The 22,941-nt window shown below is 37.4% G+C and overlaps 2 protein-coding genes and 1 long non-coding RNA gene across 3 annotated transcripts in view; 1 reads left to right on the forward strand and 2 right to left on the reverse strand.

The window, feature by feature from the left end:
* Secp43 (tRNA Selenocysteine associated protein) overlaps nt 1-22,941 on the forward strand; it is a 414,926-nt gene that overhangs the window by 69,759 nt on the left and 322,226 nt on the right. The window lies entirely within an intron of this gene.
* LOC117991854 (potassium/sodium hyperpolarization-activated cyclic nucleotide-gated channel 2-like) overlaps nt 1-22,941 on the reverse strand; it is a 264,983-nt gene that overhangs the window by 50,589 nt on the left and 191,453 nt on the right. The window contains 2 exon segments of the mRNA XM_034979490.2: nt 11,257-11,408; nt 12,295-12,419. Coding sequence (XP_034835381.1) covers nt 11,257-11,408; nt 12,295-12,419 — 277 coding nt within the window.
* LOC117991855 (uncharacterized) overlaps nt 12,780-22,941 on the reverse strand; it is a 58,098-nt gene continuing 47,936 nt past the window's right edge. Inside the window, exons 2-3 of the long non-coding RNA XR_004674966.2 lie at nt 22,375-22,645; nt 12,780-12,816 (exon numbers count right to left, since the gene is read on the reverse strand). This is a non-coding gene — a long non-coding RNA (uncharacterized lncRNA). The remainder of the gene's footprint in view (nt 12,817-22,374; nt 22,646-22,941) is intronic.

Consider the following 22,941-nt stretch of genomic DNA (forward strand, 5'->3'; position numbering starts at 1 on the left):
AATTGCTATTTTCATAATATGGCCAAAATATTCCAACTTCCGCACATTTACCGTTTTCAAAATTTCAAGATCTGTGGCTAGCCTTTGTAGTACTGTGCACCCGTGGCTTCACTCGGCGAAATCATAAATCCCATAGGAATTTCAACAAATACGGCCTAATTCACATGGACTAAGGGAACCCTGTGCACCTAGGTTCTAGATCCAGGGTTTTGAAGGGCGTTGATTGGGCAGTCAGTGAGTGATTATATAGGAAGGCCGAGGAAAAATAACTTTACTCGTAACCCTGTTATTGAAGACAACAATGTACATAATCTAACATTATTACATTATATGTGCTCGCCGTTCTTTGATGTTCGAAAGACATGAATTTCAGCTTTTACGCACAGCGTCCACGTTTTCTGAGCGTTTACAAGACGATGAATAATCAATACCTACTGCATCCGCCAGATCTAGGGTTGTCAATGCTTTATTTTTATCACATTTAAGTATCTACTAAAAATGAGATTATAGATTGCCGGTCACCATAGATAAAAGAAGTCTCTAATCTGTGCCGGTGACCAATCCTTAGAGTCTAAATATAATGAATGTGAAACTATTGGGCAAAAACTGTGGAAGCAACATTTTTTGAAACTTCACATGAATGAATTAGCATAAGTTTTTTATTTATTAAATTAACACTTTGGCAACATTTTATTTACTATGGTTCCACTTAAGATATATAGAAAAAAGGGTACAACAGGAAAAAAAGGAATGTGAAAATTATGTAGCGTATTCTTTTTGTTTGGTGCGTAAAGTACCTACCTAATACTAATTATTTTCGTTTAACAAAAAACCTAATTTCTGTTTTTGGCAGCCCTAACCGAGCATTTATGTAGCAAAAACTATTGTACTAGCGTAATGTATTTTTAAATTGTTATTTGTGTAAAATAATCTCATTGTTGAAAAGCCTGTTAACTTATTTTCAATTTTCCTTAAGTGGAAACGTTTATTTCTCGTATTTACTATGAAAGAAGTGAAAAGCTGAAAAATGATTCCTTTGGGACATGAGCGGAGAATTTGCTGAAAGTTTAATTCTTTTCGGGTCCATTGAAAACTTTCAATTAGATTTTTAAATTAATGCTATTTTATAAGCCAAGGAGGTTTACATTGTAAGTATCGCATTTAATGTGTTGTTTAGGTATGTAGACTCACCTATTCATCTATACTAATATTATAAAGATGTTGATTTGTAAGGTTGTTTGTAGGAAGTAATCTCTGGAACCACTGGCACCAATTTTGAAAATTCTTTCACCTTATTATAGACAATTTTGAAAGCTACATTATTCCTGAGTGACGTAGGCTATATTTTATTTCCATAAAAAATTACATATCCTACGAAACTGTATAATCTACCCGTGCGAAGCCGGGGCGGGTCGCTAGTACTCTATAAAGTGAATTTGTTATAGAAATACGTCAATCTATTTCGTGTAACGTTCCAAATGATGGTGAAACCCGGATCGAAAGAAGTTGTTAGCGAACAAATAGATAAACACGGATCGTGACTGACATTTAATCTATATATTAAAATATACTTATATATATATATTAAAATATACTTATAGCTGACTGACTGACTGATTTAACAACGCACAGCTCAAACTACTGGACTAAGGGAGTTAAATAGAGGTTCGAAATTTATGTAGTCCACGCGGACGAAGTCGTGAGCATAGAACTAAGTACTTAGAGATGCTTAAAAACCACCCATTCCACTCCATTAATTAGCCACCATTATAGTGGCTGAGTGTTAACATTCTGTCCATGAAAAAGATATTACAAATTGTACATGTTAAGAAGAACCTACCAACCCATTTATCGACTTACTTCGCTGACTTTTGCATTTGTCCGTTGCAACAACTTTAGAAATAATGCACGCCAGAGTTACTTGAACTCCACGTATCAATGTCTCAAGGCTTACAACATACTAACTACTACAATCAAAAACTAATTACACTTTTTCAAGAGTATTTCCCTACGGATATGAAGAAAGCGAGCGCCCGCCTGCCTGGATTTTTCCCTGCAAACCCTTTATGCCAAAACTTTATCTCAAAAAAAAATGTGTTGTAAATATGTGATAAAAGTGCTAATATCGACTGTTGTATTTATTGTGAGTACTTCCAACTTCTTTGATTGTGTTGTGATGTCTTGGAGTGTCAACAAGGTATTGATAGAAGCTTTGATCTAAGAGGCTGATTCATAGTTCCATGGGTATTGAATAGGTGGGACTCACAAGATAGTTACAAGCGTGGGATTTGGGATCACTTATGAGTAGCATAACTCTTAAAGCTGTCCTACATTAATAAATAAATTCATTTCATTTCTTTTAAATTTCAAGGGGCCTTAGTTCGGGGGCGAACTACTAATGTTTTAATGATTAATTTATATTAGTCCAATCACGGACATGATCATCATCTAGAAAATTGCGTCTTCAGCGCGGAAGTATTTAGCGTAACTAGGACGCGACCTGGTATAGGCAGTACATAGAAGTAGCAATGGATAAAGATGGAGAAAACACTTAATACACGACCTGACTTGATACGTACCATACGTACATTGCGTCAAATCTAAGCATATATGAACAGACAGGCTTATAGTTATAAAAGTGCATAACTAGCAGGCGATATTGCTGGTAAAGTCCTTTTCCTTGCAGTTTCTTCCTTGCGTCTTAGGTTATTAATTACTAGATGATGCCCGCATACATAGATGACTTCATCCGCGTGGATTTAGGTTTTTAAAAATCCCGTGGGAAACTGTCTGATTTTACTGGATAAAAGTCTCTATGTCCTTCCCCGGGATGCAATAGCTATCGCTGTACCAAGTTTCGTCCAAAATCGATTGAACTGGATGTGCCGTGAAAGGCTAGCAGAAGGCAGACAGACAGAACAGACAGGACGGACACACCTTTCGCATTCATAAATTAGTATGGAAGTCATGGCTAAGGATTTCTAATACTCTAATGGTTTCAGAGTATATTAGCATGGGAGAAGGATCAGTAGTCCAAGAATGTTGCTAGCGTTATTAATAATGAAGCAGGTTACGAAGGGCTTACAATTAAACTACCGTCAGTAATAAAATTACCACAACCTACAAAATCCTAAGATAAGTTGTAACCATTCGACAAGCGATTTATGGTATTATACTTACCTGATAGAAGATTAGCAATGTAATCAAGCATTGGCACAGTACAGAAGCTAGCTGTAAGAGTGAAACGTAAAAGTAACATAGTCAAAAGACTTGTTCTCTTTCTCTCCAACTATCTAATCTGCCACAAACTTAAATTGGTTAATTCAATTTAACGTCACTTAACGTGTGTTTTATGAGTATGATCCCACCTTTACTGTAACGTCTTACTTATACTGTGGCCTTTGACGTCGACCGGAGATTTGCTCTTACGATCTAACCGGTTATATTTCATTCAATAAACGCATTTCCTTATGATACACGCGTGTATTAAGATAATAGTAGTTATAACTAGTTGATAATACTTAACGGTATAGTGCATATTCTGCTATCATCAATATACAGAAATAGTGAAAAGAAAAGGTCTCGACTCGGCCACTGCTTGCTTCATCAATGGCCAATCCAAACGCTTGAAACTTAGAAATCTGAAATTTTGCATAAGGAATCCTTTTATAATGTAGACAGGGGGATTAAAGCTCGACTATTCAAACTTCCCACGTAAATGTAATTATTTTACTTATTTTTAATTATTTTAGAATTAATTTCCTTGATGTGTAGGTAAACACTAAAAATTATAAAAAATATAGAATATTTTACGTCTAGTGCAGCCGCAAGCAGTTTTAGTATTACCATACTACCGAAGATCACCATAGCTGTCGCAGAAGAAATTCTAGTAGAAAAATTAACAAAGTGACAAATAAATGTACTTACAGAACGCGGCCGAAAGTCGATCGAATTACATTAGTACATCGATCTTTAGAAGGAGATAGCAGATTTGTAGAGCGTTGTCCCTGTCGTTGAGACCGACAAAACGTCATATAGGTATGAGTGACAGAGACCACGCTCTACAAAGCCGAAATGTCATTCTAAAGGCCGATGTAGGTACATTACTTTCGGCCGCGTACTGTACTTTGAATGTGATGATACATTAAGTTTCAGAAGAGGTGCATTTCGTTTTTAACCGACTTCAAAAAAAGGAGGAGGTTATCAATTCGTCGGAATCTTTTTTTTTATTTTTTTATTTTTTATGTATGTTCCCCGATTACTCGATGACGCCTGGACCGATTTTGAATATTCTTTTTTTGTTTGAAAGGGTATACTTCAAAGTTGGTCCCATTTAAATTTGGTGAAGATCTGATGAACATCTTCGAAGATAGATACTGGAACTCCTCAACGGATAAGAGTAAATTGCTCGCGATCAGTGTAATAGCTTAGTAAACAGTAGATTTTTAACCAGTCATAGCATAATTCCATGGGGCCACTAAAAATTGTGAAATAAAAATTTTTTACAAAAAAAATAAAAACCGACTTCGATACACAAACACTAAAAATTGAAAAATAATTTAATTTATTACCGAATATATTATGTATACAAGAGTTAATATAGTTCGATAATAATATTTTTTGGGGTCGGTGCCAATGAGGTGCCATTCTGGAGTCTCATAAAAATATGAAGTCTAGACGATTCGCGCAGCTGAAGCTAATTGGCACCGGCACCAAAAAATATTATTATGGAACTATATTAACTCTTGTATACATAATATATTCGGTAATAAATTAAATTATTTTTCAATTTTTAGTGTATCGAAGTCGGTTTTTATTTTTTTTGTAAAAATTTTACAAGTTGGAATACAAAATACTATGCAATGTTACTGCAAAGTATGGAGGTAACAAGTGCAAAATAAATTATACATTTTTGGAAACTAAGTATATAAGCTGCGCTTTACAGCAGTCACACCAAATAGTTGGTGCTAGTACAGCCTAAGGTGAGCGCGCTTCCTTAGAACCTAGAAGGTGCCTATGCACTCTTTTTTTGAAGGCCCTAATATTGTAGCTGATGGGGAAAATGGAAGCCGGAATGGTATTCCATATTCTAGTGGTGCGTATTAAAAATTAGGAAGTGAATCGTTTCGTACGAGTCCGTGAAATTTTAAGTTTCAACTATGTAGGTATATCTAGGGGAGAAGACATTTTTTTTATGATACCGTGGGATCCGATAGTAAAATGACGAATGGGGAAACTAGATCAAATAGTTCTTAGCATACTCTCGGAAAAATAACCTGCAGAATACCGACAGGCAACCTTGCGATATTTTAAATTATGGAATATAGAATTGACCCGGTTTTGGTCGCCAATGAGTTTTCTGTCTCGACGATCCACCGAATCGAATGCATCAAGCTAGTATGTACTAACTTGGAAAAGCCATCTCATAATGCAGTACACCATACACGATCGAACTTGAGCTTGGTATTTTACGGTTAGAAGCAGTTCCATCATGGCACGAAATACCGCTTGACTTTGTTGAGGAAGCCAAGTTTTTTGGCAGCATATTATGTAGCTAAACTGTAGTAAATTCTCAGTTCCCAGTATTGTGAGACGTGTTTTCACAAATGTTTCCTTTACAATTTGTAAACATTTCCATCAAAAGCCACTGGTTTATTCAGTTTATTAAAAGAACAATAGCGTTATACACCAGCTTGGTCGAATAATACACGGTGGTTCTTCAAAACAAAGATATAACCGGATTAGACAGAGTCAGCCATGCCTACCTACTCCGTAACAGTAGAGTTTAGGGAGTTAGTCAAAGGAACAGATAGAAGAACAACTGAAAGCATAGACAGCTGTGTCGTTTTTTACTTGATCCCAAGCGCTTGATTGTGATTTCACTTGACGGTAAGTAACGGTGCATTCTAGGGCTGAGTTCCATAGAACACACTTTGTCTTTGCTCAACATTAAGACACAGCTAAAACAAGACAGATTCATGTATCATACAAAGATAAAAATCTAGGTATCTTATTTTTACTGCAGCGTCAAAGTACCTACGCTCTATAGATCTTAGCCTCAAATGTATTGCTAACTTAGCAGGAGTAAGTAGGTTTAGCACTTTATTGAAGCCATTAACGGTTTCTATGTGGTACAAGAAACAGAACGCTAAATACCTTGGTGCGCTTTGCCGATACCGATATAGCTTTCTAAGTGGTAACTAGCCGAGGTACCTTTTGCTGTTTTTACACTTTTCTTACGACTCTCCTATTTTGTTGTGAGTTATGCACTAAGTACTTACCTACTCTTAGGCATGATTAATTATTTCATTTAAAGCACACCGTGTCTGTGCCTGTGTGAGGCACAGTTAAAACTTGGAAAAATGTTACATTGTATGGAAACTGTGATCCATGCTAGATCATGCTAGACCGCGTTTCGAACATACCCCGGCGGAAATCCATCTCACCACGGCGTGTGCACGGTTTAAATAAATTACACGCATGTTTTATGCAGGTTTCTAGAGTATCTATAATAGTTTAAAACCTAACACTAGAATGCATATTCATATACAACAAGTACAACAGCAGAATTCGAATAGGTGATTATATTGTGTTCTACTAGTAGGTACTGTCCATAACAATGCAACTGCAATGAGCTAAGATAGTATTGACTGTTCGATTACTTAAAGCTTTTCTTAGTTGCAATGTTGAAATTATAATAAGAGGTTACATTGGACTACAAGCAGAAACTCAAGTTTCTAGACACCTTGGTTTGAGCTGTACGTCGATGTGATTCAGTCAGTTAGAAAGCAATATTAATTAGCTGTCTAGCACAGAATCACGGTCATCTAATCGATCGGTAGGTATCTAACCATGATAGCTAGCCGAGCGGAAGCTGTCACCTCGCCGGCGAACTAGCACTCGGAGATTTTTAAACGTTTCCATGATAATATTATAGCACTTCTATAGTTACGACTATAGCCTATACGTATATAGTATACACTATACGTAATATTATGAATATCTATTTAGTATTTATTCATTATACTAGTTATAAAAACACGCGACTTCATCGGCGTGTATATAGGTTTCTAAAAATCCTGTGGGAACTCTTTGATTTTCCGGGATACAAACTAGCCTATATTATACGTCTCCGGAATGCAAATATCTCTGTACTTACTAAATGGATAATTTTTATGGTGTGGATTTAGGTTTTAAAAATTCTTATTTTACTTTTTTCCAAATGTTTTTTTGCAAGATTTTTCAACTAGGTAAGCATGCCGACAGAATTATCCGTGGTAAATTCACTTGACGATTCGAAAGCACTTTTCTTTTTTGGAAACTTCTAAATAACATCAACGCCGACGTACATAAACCTTTCTTTAATTACGCTTTTATTATATTTTGAAAAGAATATTAGATTTAGAAAACTCCGGTGTTCGTTAAATTTCAGTTAAAAGCTTTTTATTTTACGTTTATAGGCCTACAACGTATGAGATATTTAATGAAAAATGAGATGAAAACGTACACAAGATGCTCTAGTTTCAGTATAATATTCGCATTGCTAAAATTTTTCAGCGAAATTATTTATGAGATAAATTAAATAAATACAGCTGCTGCTGAAAATTATAGCAATTAATTCGCGAACAACTTACTCAAGCTTTCAAGTTTTGTTTGGGTGAGATATTTATCTTTGTAAGCAATGTATCCAGCGCGTAGCGACATCTCAATTTGAGCTGTTCTCTGCTTGATGCATGACCGAGTCATATTTTGTTGGTTTCATAGCGCTCACATCGTTGCGGAGATAGACGAGCAGACGTGCCCATTTTGTCCAGTTTGCCTCAGGCTGAGGCAGCACATTTTGTTGCTGCTTGAATAGGTACGAAGATTTTCTAGTTTATAAATAAAACTGATATAAAGATGTGTTAAGTGACAACCAACTAGTGACGAGTCACTATTTGTTGTAGGTTTTGTTGTAAGCCTTTTGATTTTGAAGTACCGCTTCCTCCAGGACGATGTCCAAAGGGCGTTGCGCACGGGAGGCACCAATGCGTTCATATTATGAGATCTCGGCGCTTCCCATACGTGGCCACCGAGTGGGTTTTAATGGATAAACACATAACCCGATTTCTCCCTCAAGAAGTCGGGTACCTAAGTATCTTAATAAGATTCCCATTGGTTACAAAAACAAAGGTTACTGTAGGTTATGCCTGTTGATGTATGGAGGAGCTCAGTATAGAATTTTGTTTTATCAAAACTACTGGACGGATTCGTGCTGAAATTTGGCATGTAGATAGCTTATGACGTAGGAATCCGCTAAGAAAGGATTTTTGAAATTGCAAACCCTAAGGGGGTGAAAGAGGGGGTTTAAATTTGTGTAGTCCAAGCGGACGAAGTCGCGAGCATAAGCTAGTACATACATATACGAGGAGAAATATCTACAAGTGGCAGCCTGTAGGCAGCCTTATTTCCGTACAAAATAAAGAAGAGGGTAAGTAAGTACTTTTATTTTAGTGGTTCTCATTAGTAGCGCATTTAGAAGAGCCGTTTTAAATATTTATCATTTTATTCACGGAAATAGGCGCTTGTCGGCAATTCCACGCTAATCTCGTTCGGCCTTGGGTTGCGAAGGCACTTTGTGAAATAATGAATTTTATCAATGGCGAGAAAACATAAACATCTTTCGAGTGCAGTTTAAAAATTCAGTCAAAGCTCGGCGGACGCTTCAATGGGTTCCTCGGCATCACAAATTAACTTTGAATAAATCAATTCTTGGCCTAAGACCTCGTTCACACGGACGCTTTTCTAACGTGCCTTAAAAAACTGAGCGACATGAACTGTCGGCTAGTTAAATTAAAATCATTGCTTAGAAAGGGGGATTGAAGGACAATAGTTGAATTTAGCAAGTAAATAGAAGTGAGGTATAATGATGATATTATAATATTTCATCGTCATCATCATCAACCCATCATCGGTTCACTACTGAGCACGGATCTGCTCACTGAATGAGAAGGGTTCAGCCTTAGTCTACCACGCTGGTCAAGTGCAGATTGGCAGACTTCACACACCTTTGAGAACCATAAGGAGAGCTCTCAGACATGCAGGTTTCTTCATTTATCTTCACCGTCCTTATTTTCCTTGATAGTTAATTGCTTACAACTTTAACTTCTGGGGTCGCAATCCGTATACGTAACTTACCGTGTGGCAACGTACAGTACCTACGCGACAGAAAATATTGTACATTGACATTTAAAAACGGATAGCGGTATCGTAGAGCGTTTTATCTGTCGTTGAGACCGGCAAAACGTCACATAGGTATGAATGGCAGAGACAACGCTCGACAAAGCCGAAATCTCATTCCAAAGGTCGATTTCTCGCCGGCTACAGTATCCAACTTTGTGGTCACGTGCCGTTATGTCTGCTCAAGCCTTAAATTCAGTCAAAGCTCGGTAGAGGCTTGAATGGTTTCCTCTGCATCGCAAATTAACTTTGTTAATGAGAATATTTGATGGATCTTAATTTGGGTTGAGCTTTGGTAATTCAATTCACGGCCTACTGACGTCATAGATTATCCCGACTTGTATATCTTTTATGGGTAAAGTTTGCTTTTGTAAGCGTTTATACGTTATCGTCTGGATTAATTTGACATATAGTAGACAGCATGAAATTATTGTACATCGGGCTTTAGAAAGAGATTTCGGCTTCGTAGAGCGTTGTCTCTGTCACTCATACCTATGTAACGTTTTGTCGGTCTCAACGACAGAGACAACGCTCTACGAAACCGTTATCTCTTTCTAAAGGTTGATGTACAATATTTTCTGCCTAAATTCTCTGTGCCTGTTTTTTCCTATACTATAATATCGTAAACTTAATTTATGGGGGGTGGGCATTTGATCAAAAACAAATGTTATATGTTGTTTTACTAATTAACACGATTAAGAAATCAATTATTTGTCATTGGTGTTTTATAAAATTACTTTTTGTCTGGTAATTTGTTTTGTCAAGTGTATTATTTATGAACCAGAAGTTTTATAACGATGATAAAATGAATCCTAATTTTGCCAAACGTTGTTTGTAGAATGATACCTAAGTACTTTGTTATTTGTTTTTGGTGAATTGATCGGTCACCTGAAAAGTTACATTAGGACCTCTGTTTTAATAATGTATAAGCAGGTCTAATTAGAAACAATGTTGGTCTGGAGCCTCGACGTCTTAAAAGGCTTGGAACTTTTATTTGTGTACTAAGTTTACGACTTACGACTTCTGACGCTGGAATGCAACGAACATGGATGCAATTCAAACTTTTATAGCTTGCGTTAACGTTTCAAACTGTAACATTTTATACGAGGACGGAAAAGTACGTGCACTGCGTCGCTTAGTCGCCATTTTAATTGAAAAGAGTAAAAATACTACAACGGTCACTTATTTTTTATATCTTTTCCTTGAGATCTATTCGAAAACAATAATACACTAAAAAAAAAAACCTATTAGGTACTTAAACAATTTTCATAATCACAAAATGCTTTGGACAATTTTTTAACTATTTTGGTGATCATCGCATATTACAAGACAAGCTGCATACACACAAGGTGTTTTACAGTAGATTGGAGAATTTGATAACATAAGTAAGTATAAATGCCAATCTAAGTCATCAGAACGCAAATTTTTTTTCTGTAGGTACCTACCTAAACATGCTTTGTTTATTCGCAATATATTATTATAGGTATCCTTTTTGATTTATTGTATTCATTTTTATTTTATTTTAGGGCTGAGTATAAGTAATATTTTTTAACGTTTGCGTCATCAACTTGGTAGGTTTTGACGACCTCGAGTAAACGCTATGGTCTTGTTAGTGGGAGGTCCGGGGTTCAATTTCCAGCAGGGGTTTGGAATTTTATAATTTCTAAATTTCTGGTCTGGTCTGGTGGGAGGCTTTGACCGTGGCTAGTTATCACCCTACCGGCATAGCTGTGTTGCCAAGCGATTTAGCGATCCCGTACGATGCCGTGTAGAAACCAAAGGGGTATGTGTTTAATAAAAACTGCCATACCTCTTCCAGGTTAGCCCGCTTCTATCTTAGATTGCATCATACCTTCCCACCAGGTGAGATTGCAGTCAAGGGCTAACTTGTAACTAACTAAAACAAAAATTGCTAACCAGAAGCTGCACCAACCTTTGAACTTTTATCTAAATAAATAAACAAACCTTGAGCAAAATACCTTAAATCCGATGTAACGACGAATTTTTTATGCAATAGAAGTCTAAATTTCGACTCACCTGAAACTACTGCAGGGATGGATGACCCAATGCCCCGCCGCCTTCTGTCTGTGAGCGCTCTTCATGAGGGCCTTCTTGGAGCCGAAGAGCTTCATGGCGAGCTTGTTGTCGGTGGGCTGGAAGAGGGCCTGCAGCTGGTTGCGCAGGAACCCCTGCTTGAGGAGTTGAGAACTGATTAACGTCATGGGTAGAAATACTATTATAACATCATGGTACACCGAATATCAACTACTAGTGAGAACTTAAACAACGAGTACGTAGTACGTACTTGACCTATTTAACGAGAATTACGGATTACCTAATGGTTAACACTGATGTTATATCCTGAACAAAATTTAATTGACCTAAACTTGATGTCTAATGAAAAATCTGGTCACTAAAGTCCCGGTTGGGTTATTAATGTGGTGGGAATTTATAATTTCTAAATTTAAGAGAAGTGACTCTAGAGCGCTCCCTAGCGCTTTCCATACTACCTGGTGAGATTTTTTTATGCACATAGGACTTGCTTGACCACGATCACATCTGATAGGAAGTGATGATGTGGTCTAAGATGGGACGCGTTTGCCTTAAAGTTACCTATTTACTCTTGTTTTAAAGATAGATTATAATTGGTAGAATACACTAATCTCGGAAGAGTTTTACAAACCCGTAGGTATGAGCAACGATGACACAAAGCGTTCCATATTGTAGTCAAGTAGTAAAAGATTGAATAGGCACGTTCTAAGCAAACGCGTCCTATCTTAGGCCACATCATCATTTCCCATCAGGTGTGATCGTGGTCAAGCGTGCGCCTATAATGGATTTAAAAAAACCTTGTAATGAATTAAAAAAATGTATTATTCACGTGTAGGTACCTGCTTGACGTCGTAGGCCGGGGGCGCGGTCTCCACGGCTGTGCCGTACAGGGACACATCGTCCAAGCCACCAAAGTTGACCTTGCCGGTGCCGCTGCCCTGCTTCAGCGACATATCGGCGTCGCCTGACTTACAGTCGCTGTGATCTTAGTGTTTCATGTAACCTAGAAATCGTTACTTGTACCTGCTTGGCGTCGGAGGCCGGGGGCGCGGGCTCCACGGGTGTGCCGTACAGGGACATATCGTCCAAGCCACCGAAGTGGACCTTGCCGGAGCCGCTGCCCTGCTTCAGCGACATATCGGCGTCGCCTGACTTACAGTCGCTGTGACCTTAGTGTTTCATGTAACGTAGTAATCATTACCTGTACCTGCTTGGCGTCGGAGGCCGGGGGCGCGGGCTCCACGGCTGTGCCGTACAGGGACACATCGTCCAAGCCACCGAAGTGGACCTTGCCGGAGCCGCTGCCCTGCTTCAGCGACATATCGGCGTAGCCCTGACTCCACGTCGCTGTGATTTAGTGTTTTCATGTTGTAACGTAGTAATCCTTACCTGTACCTGCTTAGGCCGTCGGAGGTCCGGGCGAGGGGCTGCGCTCCGACGGGCTAGTGCCGGATACAGGGGCACACACATGCGTCCAAGCCAGGCGAAGTGACCTTGGCCGGTTGGTGCTCCAGCTGCCCTGCTTCAGCGACATATCGGCGTCGCCTGCAACACACAGCGGGAAACATCCATTATAACATTGTAGATTAGAATCTAAACAATAAAACGAAAGAATGATGACTGACTGACAACAGAACCGTAAACTGCAGGGTCTAGATTTTCATAAATCCTTTCTTAGTGAGGGTCTATGTTATAAAAGTAACCTACTGTGAAAATTTCAAGTTACTGGCCCCAGCAGTTCAGACTGTGCGTTGATAGATCAGTCAGTCAGTTTAGATAGGTATACTTACTACGAACGTGTTAAAAATTGAGGCGGTCTACCTAGATTAGTTCGGTAACTGAACATTACTTCTAAAACTAGTGAAAGTTAATACTTGTTAGTAATGACAGCCCGACGTCCCAGACAATTGAAAGTACGCGGATGTCCGACATTTGTCGCTGTTCACATTCTCACATCTCATTTCAATAGACGGCTTGCAGCATAATTAGACCGAACAATTTGTTCATGCCTCCGCTCTATTTTTAAAAACAAAAAGCTATTCACAACATTTTTAAGCTTTGTAGATTTATGTTTATTTTAAACCTACATACCTAAATATTTACTGTAATTACAATCACTGCAACGAAAGCTTAGTGTACTTCATTTTAATGGAAATCAATCAGTACCCTTATTATAAATGCGAAAGGTGTTTGTTTGTTGGTTTTTTTGGTTGTTGTTTGTGATTTGTCCTTCAATCACGGCGCAAGCGGTGCAACGAAATTGACGGAGATTTGCATGGGTATAGATAAAGACCTGGAGGTGAATAGGCTACTTTTATCCCGGAAAATCAAGAGTTCCCACGGGATTTAAAAAACCTAATCCACGCCGACACAGTCGCGTGGCATCAGCTAGTTAATATTAATTGTAAAATTGCATAAACTAGACTTGAAATTATTTAGTAAATGAAAAATTACTCCATAATTCTTAACAGAATATACCTATAAATATATCAACGTATTGTCCCAGGTTTATCCTATATGTATACCATTTATTTACTTAAAGTCATATATGCAAAAACCTGAGTAAAATCGGTATTACAAGTCCAAAATTCACGTACCTAACCTTGGTTATATAGCCTAAACAAATGACCTGATGAGAATGATGAATGAATGAGGTATAGTTACTCAAGAGGATGGAGATAGGAGGTCTAGCACAGCGACATACTTACTTAGTATAGTACCTACTACCTACCCAGTCTGGGAACTTAGTATTCCCCAGTCTATAATTTAAAAAGTTAAGATCATCCCCGTTGTATGTATCTAATTAGTTACGGCCATGAATAGTTAAACAACTTTGTCCTCTTAAGTGCAACCGCTGAACATTTTATTACGCTTCTATCCTGCAGTTCTGGTATTGTTCTAGTCGTAAAATACAATCAATTGTCGTGAGAATACTAGTCATAAATTGCTATAAATATGTGTATAGCTGGAGCTTGTGATACCTTTTCGAGAGGTCGGGGGTTCAATCCCGGACGAGCAACTCTAACTTTTCCGAGTTATGTGCGTTTTAAGTAATTAAATATCACTTGTTTTAATGGCGAAAAAAAAAACATCGTGAGGAAACCTGCATGCCTAGGAGTTCTGTATACTGAAGGTTCTTATTCTTAATCTCAAAGGTGTGCGAAGTCTGCCGATTCGTGCTGCGACTAGACTACAGTGGTTTATGATAAATGATAATCATACTAGGTTAAACCCTATAGTATCTATAGGCAATGTCGCGAAGGGCCGTAATTATCATGCCCATTAACAAAGCAAAATATACATTACCCCCCCGTTCCCACTTGTCGTTTGTGGCTTGATATTCCACTGGCCACAACCGATTTTGTTTCAAAATGTACCTAACATTTTGAAACAAAATCGGTTTCCGACAAGTGTGAATAGCTTCATATAAAATGTTCTGCTACTGGAACATCCGATTTAAATCCGAGTCCGACAAACGACATGTGGGAACGGGGGGTTAGGTGTATGATAAAAACATATTGTGCTTCAACTTAATGTGATTGCTCGTGTCGCCGGCGACAGATACAGTGACCATCAATATAGGTTAATGAACTAACTAATTGGTTTCGCACTGAAATCTAATTGCTCGTACGATATTTAGAATTGCTAGCTCAGTTTGATTGCTATGAATTAAAGTAAGCTTAGTTTAAGGCATCAGGAAAGGTAAAATAATTTATTTTAGCGTTTTAACTATTGTGACTGTGAGTGATATTCATTAACACCATCATTGTCCCTGCAATCGTGCAAATAAATGATTTGTATTTGTATTAAAAATAGATATGAATTATAATTTATAACAGCCCATCTCACAGCGTGCATTCTGTGCCGCAGCCGGCGCGACTCGCAATCTCCTTGGCGTCGTATCACGAACAAAGGCCCATTGAGAAAGGACCACGGAAGGGTTCACAACTAGTAGGGCGTACTCCGACAAACTTGTGAGGTTAGCCGTCATACATTTGTATTAGTAAAACCATTTAAATGGTACGCATCGGCATATGACCGAAAAACATTTTTCACGTACCTATAAATTAATAGCAAATAGGCAAGGCTGCATCTTCATTCATAATCAAGTGTTATCGCAGTCAAGTATAGCTCAGGTTTATTTAAAAAGGGAACGTACAAAGAAAATTTTATGTACAAGAGATAAGAGCTAAAAATAGTTTGTAAAACACGCGAAAGCAATAACGAAATTGAATCCGTTTTTAGCTTAACAATACACGGGTCAGTACGTAGACCGAAATCAATAGAGATGTAGGCATTCAGCGCACAATGGCGAGTGCCCGAGGCGCGGCAATCAAGGCAAATGGTTATTGTTCTTTCCAATGTATGCGCTTGCACAGTGGTGCTTAATATAAACGTTTCCTGTTTATAGTGTTCAGTGCGACCTGCTCTGCGGATTTTGTAGCGCTGTCATTGTTCCGGCAGTTTTCTTAGATAAGCAAATGAGTTAAGTATAGCACTGATGTAGCTAGCTATTATAAACTCATTGCTCCTAATCCTTAAAAGGATACAGCCTTAACAGTATCTAAAGTTTATGAAGAAAATAATGTATCATGAGGTTTGATGCATCGAGATGTCTTCTCATCATGCCTCAAAATTCCTCAGTGTTGAAGAACAAAGCCTTGGAACTGTGCGTGTTGTCAGGGATGACATAATTATGGATCCGAGACGTCATGGTCGCTATATGGGCGTCATAAAAAAAGCTCAGAGTCACTCAACGGGCGATGGAGAGAGCAAATCAGAAAAAATCAGGAAATCCGTAGGAGAACCAGACTAACCAATTTAACTCCATGGGTTGCAAAGCTGAAGTGGCAATAGGTAGGGCGCATAGTTTGAAAAACCAATAGACTTTGGGATCGCAAAGGTGCGACCCCCAATAGAAAAACGAAACGTTGGAAGACCACCCTATAGGTGGATAGATGACACTAAACATCCCTACAAGAGACCTATGTTCAGCAGTGAACGTCTATCGGTTAACGACGACGATGATGATGACGGTTTTGATACTGTGTTAACCTATTCACCTATTATACCTATTCGTATCTGAAATTTTGGACACAATACTTTATTGAATCTAAGCCTTTAGGCATCTTAGGATATCTCTCAAAGCCTTTAGGATATCTCGTGGGCTTTAGGTATCAGCGAGATAGCAATCAATTGCAACCTGTAGCAAAAACCGGCCAAGTGCGAGTCAGGCTTGCGCAATGAGGGTTCCGTACTACCTTCGTATTTTTTCGACATTTTGCAGGATAATTCAAAAACTATGATACATAAAAATAAATAAAAATCTGTTTTAGAATGCACAGGTAAAGACCTTTCATATGATACTCCACTTGATATAGTTACTTACTTACAAAATTGAAAATACTAATTATTAGTTCATGACCACAATTTAATTTTTTTGTGTGATCTAACTCTAAATTCACGGTTTTCAGATTTTTCCCCAAATGTCAGCTATAAGATCTACCTACCTGCCAAATTTCATGATTCTAGGTCAACGGGAAGTACCCTGTAGGTTTCTTGACAGACAGACAGACAGACAACAAAGTGATCCTATAAGGGTTCCGTTTTTCCTTTTGAGGTACGGAACCCTAAAAACAGCAGCACCAGTTGATGACAGATGTCTGAACGGTTTTGCTGTTAAGACAATGCGATGTTCTACAGCGTCAGTTGATTGGAGATCTCCAGTTACACTATTGACGCCACTTGAATCAATGAAGTGCCATTGGCTCATTGTTTAATCGTCTGTTTTATCAACTGTAATGGGCACCGGCATACTCATGCCTACACAGGCGACGTATAATGTAGCATGTCTCATTGTTGGTAAGGACACTGCAACTACTAAGAGCCGAGGGATTTTCAATTTGGAATCATTATACTCGTGTCATACTCGTAGGTATCTTGTGAGAGTTCAAATGAGTTCTGGGAATTTTCTCGTGATGCTGCAATAGTAGGTATTACTGGATACAATATCATATTATGTAACGTATACTTTTTAAGATCTATTGAAATATATATAGACGTAGTGATTTTGAATTCGTCCTATCAAGAGCTTCATAAACCATCAATCATAATGTTGTACACTTTAAGTTTTAACTTCTAAATTTTTTGATTAGATTTAGATAAGTTCATTTTAATTTAATTTAATTTATTGGATATTGGATATTATTACATATTAAATTACATATAAAATACAGATAAAAAACAAGTAATAATTAAGTAGACCTAGGTTTAGTAGACGTATGAATGGGCAACCCCTGCACTAGTAAACACTGTATTACAGTGGGTTGCCTTCTCCATTTCTAAAAACTTGAATAAATGTTATTACAATTTGGTGCTCTAAGGTCGGACATGTTATACCGGTGTCTATTACAAGTGATAGTGGTGTGCATGTATGCGAGTGCGTGTGTGCGTGTGTTAACGTGTGTATGTGTGTGTTTGTGTGGGTGCGTGTGTGAATTTCAACTATATATTTAAATCTCCATGGGGTCTTTACTTTACTTATTTATCTAAAATATCTATTACTAGCGACCCGCCCCGGCTTCGCATGGGTGCAATGTAGATACTACTGTGGTGTCCGTGAGGAGTGATTAAACAAATTCTTATATACCTATTGATCTCAGTAAAATACATCCTTTAATTCCTTTAATTAACACAAACCAATATTAAATTATACCTATAAACGTTCCTCTTGAATCACTCTATCTATTGGTGAAAATTGCATTAAAATCCGTTGCGTAGTTTAAAAGATCTACGCGTTCATACATACATACATACAGACAGCGAGAAGCGACTTTATTTTAAACTATGTAGAGAAGTACTAGATCCATTTTATGAACTTGGAACTACTTGAAGGCATCATTTAAGGAGGTAACTTAAACACTCATTTTCCGAGGAACCTTTAATAATTAATTATATTTCAGGGTGTCCTTGAATATAAGTTATACTCGGATTTTACATTAAGTATAAATTAATAACCTAAATGTATTTAATACTTTTTCCTACTTTTCGTTTTTATTAATTATTTTTTGATTTTGTCACTGCCTTAATGCCGTCAATGCAATAGCTGGTAAAGTTTCAAAACCTGTCCATATTTATTTATTTTATTAAAAATTGGAATAGTAAAATTCGCTCTCAGTAAATTATTCTCATAACTCCCTAGCATAAATGCGAACTTTAGCTTAAAATCGATCTCAGGAAACCCTAAATTGATAGTAGTAATCCATTTTGCCATCGATATAAGTACCGTAATCGTTGAAAAAATTTGATCAAAAGGTTGCAGCAATTTCAAAAATTTAGATTTAGTTCTAGTATAGTTCTTGAGTGAGTTCGCGTCGTAGTGACGCGATGTCACTACGACGCGGCAGCATTTTACCTACGTTTATGCATACGATTCTTTCGCTGGAATTTATCTGGAATTATAATATCATGCCTAAATGATCCATGATGATAGATAAAAATATCCGCTTCGACATACTTCCGAGCAGCGCTTGAAAGTTGAAACGACAGCCCCTTCAGTGGTTATTTATTCAAAGTATCAGATGTTCCGATCCAGATATTAATTTCGGGACAATCGAGGTACTTTAATTAAAATCCGAGCCAAGTTGGGCTATTCAGAGGAATAACAGCCCAAATAGAACTCCAGGGACATATAAATCGGTTCCCTTGTTTGTAGCTAAAATGCCAAAGTGCCATTTAAGGTTTTTCAAGTGATAAAAGCATTATCATTTAAAGTAGCTTTACGATTTTTGGATACAATAACGACGATTAGAACTAAGATTCCGATTATCTTATGCTAAAATAATTGATTACCTACTTAAATGAAACAAAATTACCTGTCTTAAAGTTAACAAAAATGTGTCCTATTCAAGTTATTGAAATCAAATCAAAATAGGTACAATAAAACAAGAATTCAAACGAAAATCATTCAGAAATATTTTTGTAAGATAAATCGGTAAATGGTCGATCGATATTGAATCGATAACTGTTAATGATCATGATTATTCGCAAAATGCTGCTAACCCACCGTCACTTACTGTGACTTATCGTCTGTTTCTCCAATAATTAAGCGTAATAAAGCTTGTGCACACGAGTAGCTTGTGTTAGGAATTGGCTTCTCCGACATCAATGAGAAATAGGTACGAGTAACGTATATTGCAACGTGTGAGTTTCGTACCGTTGACCTTTCGAATTGAAGTCCCTTGTTTGACCGTTGAGCTATTGAAGACTATGAGGCAGAAGCATCAATGATTACACCACGACATTGCACCGCCGCGCCGCCGAGCCGCAAGAGGCGCCGCAAAGAGATTGTGGGTACTAACTTGATTTCATTTCTTAATAATTTTCTTTGATTTTTTTAGTACCCAATACTTTCAACGTATGCTATGCAATGCAACGTATGTATGCAATGCTTTCTTTACTGAAGAATTATTATATAACTAATATTTCTTCGACGTGCCTTATGCGGCCTTTTTGTGCTACTGAAGGGATGTCACTCATTAATTTTAGTACGTATTTCACTTTTTACAGCTTTTGCGAATCTTTTGCGCCGTCTATGCGATCAGCATTAGGGCGATTTGTATCACAATTCGCAAATAATACAGTTACATTGCATTCTTCTTCAACCTTGAAATCGACGGTGGGCAATGCGGTTTATTCGCGATGACATCACGAGACCAGCCACGTGACTCAGTAAAAAACAATTTTAATTACATAAAAATCGAGACTGTCGTTATGTTGCTTATTTTGTAAGAAACATCATTTTCAATTCCAATTTCCTGGTTTATTAATATCGTACAATTACATTGATCATTTTCCTCAATTTAATCAATCTATTGATACTTCATACTTATTGTTAATTAATTAATGTCAAAAGTAGGTATCACCCAGGATACTTTTCATTAACAAACTCTATACTTTCAGCAAGACGTGGCAAGACGAAAATAATGTAAGTAGGTAGTACCTATTTAAACTACACGGACGGACGGAAAGTTTTAAATTTCTTTATGATTATATTATTAGATGCCAACGACTTCGTTGGTGTGGATTTAGATTTTTTTAAAACTCTTTGAATGATGATGAAAAAGTAGCCTATAGGCCACGAGCCCGGGATGCAAGCTGTCTCTGTATACTGCTCTAAACAGATGATGCCCATTGCCCGCTACTTTGTCCACGTGGGTTTAAGTTTTTAAAAAACCTAAAAACAAAATCCGCGGGAACTGTTTGATTTTCCGGGACAAAAATAAGCCAACGTCCGCCTGTGGGTACAAGCTATATCTGTACCTGCTAAAATCGGTTAAACGGATGAGCTGGGAAATCTAGTAGACAGCCAGACAGACGTTATAGTATTTTATTAGTATGGATAGTATGAATTATACGCTTCATTTGTATACCACCACAAGAAGGAAAATTTCTTTTGATTTATTTTCAAAGAGTTGCGTAGTGACTATTGAATAGTCATAAGTAAGTATTTGAATACTTTTTAGTTTTTCTCTTGAAATCTTGGCCTCATTAACCAGAGAAGTCTGTTGTATTGCAGGCGTTACTTTGCGGAAGTCCATGATATACAATGAACCAAAAGCTTAATTTGCTGTAATCCGCTGAAAAAGGTCGAAGTCTGGTCTTAGTATTTGAGTAATTTATTAAAATTGCAGAAAATTATTACATTGTTTTTATTCGCACGTTAATTAAAATGAAGCCATGTGACATGGTAATCGATAGGTATTAACGATTGCGGTTTTCTTACGGAAAAGCTGAAATATCAAGCGGTTGGCAAGAAAATTAACATTCCAATGTTATCGCATTTTTCTAGGATTTCTCGGTTAATTTTCTGTAGTCGAATCGAGCAGAAACCGTGACAATGTATGTATGTATTACTGTATATATTTTAAGTTGTCGAAAATGAAATTTGATGCCGAGGTTCTCCATAGTAGATATAATCTCAATATCCTCAATATCATGTCTAACGCTCATGCATTAGATATGATATTGATCTCACCCAGTAGTTATTATTGAGAACTCTGAACTTGAAATTTTGGACTAAGTAATACCAGCTGACCTGGATTTTTATTGTTATTTAAAGCCGTTTAATAATATGTCATATGCCAATGAGGTGCCATTGTGGAGTCTCATAAAAATTCGAAGTCTAGACGATTCGCGCAGCTGAAGCTAATTGGCACCGGCACCAAAAAATATTATTATGGAACTGTATCAACTCTTGTATACATAATATATTCGGTAATAAATTAAATTATTTTTCAATTTTTAGTGTTTGTGTATCGAAGTCGGTTTTTATTTTTTTTGTAAAAAAAAATTTACCTTTAAAATGAAGCCCTAATCTTAAGTAAGTACATCTCTTAAGAGTCTTTTTCCGGATTGCGTAGTAATAGAGCAGTTTTTAAGGTTCCTTAGTAGAACAAGATACCCTTAGGGTGCGTTTACACTGATGCAGAGCTGGGTGAGCGGACCGTGAATTGGCCAAGCATAGTGCTCGAAATCTCTACTCCTTATCAGTGGAAACTGTGTAAGTGGAGCAGAGCTGAGCGGACTTTCAAATAAAATATATTATGAACACGCGGCCCCGAACCGGACAGAACGGAGTCGAGCAGGCTGTGGTGCCGAGCCGAGGGTGCAAGGCGGAGGGTAGCGGGATGTTGCGGCGGCAGGTAGGGTAGACAAATTTGACTGATCGGAACATGGCTCAATGCAGTTCTAGTCTTCTCAGCTCGGCTCCACTCCGCCCCGCTTCAATGGAAACGCACCCTTATAGTCCAGTCCGTCTGTCACAGCCAATCAAAAAATAAACTATAAGAGCCGTAAAGTTATTTAGCGCAGTTACAGAAACATGTATAAGCACTACAGAGGCATTTTAAATTAAAAAAAAAATTACATACCATCTCCTGAACATGAAAATGAGAGTTAAACAAATTAATAACTTTCTAAAGTTTGAAAAAAAAGTACCTTCCTAGTGTTGGAATTGATAATAATGATCGCTAAAGTTTTTAGAACTTTAGCTGAAGATATTATTAGAACTTAAAACTAAACACCTCATTCGTTGGCACTTACCTTTCGGCATTTTGGATGTCCTTAATCTAGATTTCCCTTTTAATGAAGCCGTGGTGATTAATTGCAATAATTACAGATCTGAGGTTAGGTATCTCGGGAACACATGCAGTCCCGACATCACACAAAATCGACACAACACAAACACAAAAATAACACATAAATGATTAGTTTGACGATCTTCTTATTATTAACCACTTATTATATTTTTCTAAGATGCAAATGACTATTTTGTGACTATATAAATTTATTAATTATTTTGGCTTTGATTTGGCTGAAACGAAAGAACAAACTGAACTTAAGAAAGTTATTTTGTGATTTATATTATACTTCTACTTTGTGCCATTATTTCTTAAATTGGTATGACGTTATCGATTTAGGTATAGTAAAAGTGGCCAAAGATTAGAAATAAATATTAGTGTTGTTTAATCCATACTTCCATACTAATATTATAAATGCGAAAGTGTGTCTGTCTGTCTGCTAGCTATTCACGGCACATCCGTTCAGCCGATTTTGACAAAATTTGGTACAGAGATAGCTTGCATCCCGGGGAAGGACATAGGCTACTTT

The sequence above is a fragment of the Maniola hyperantus genome, chromosome 20 (assembly GCF_902806685.2).
Source record: "Maniola hyperantus chromosome 20, iAphHyp1.2, whole genome shotgun sequence".
NCBI lineage: Eukaryota > Metazoa > Arthropoda > Insecta > Lepidoptera > Nymphalidae > Maniola > Maniola hyperantus.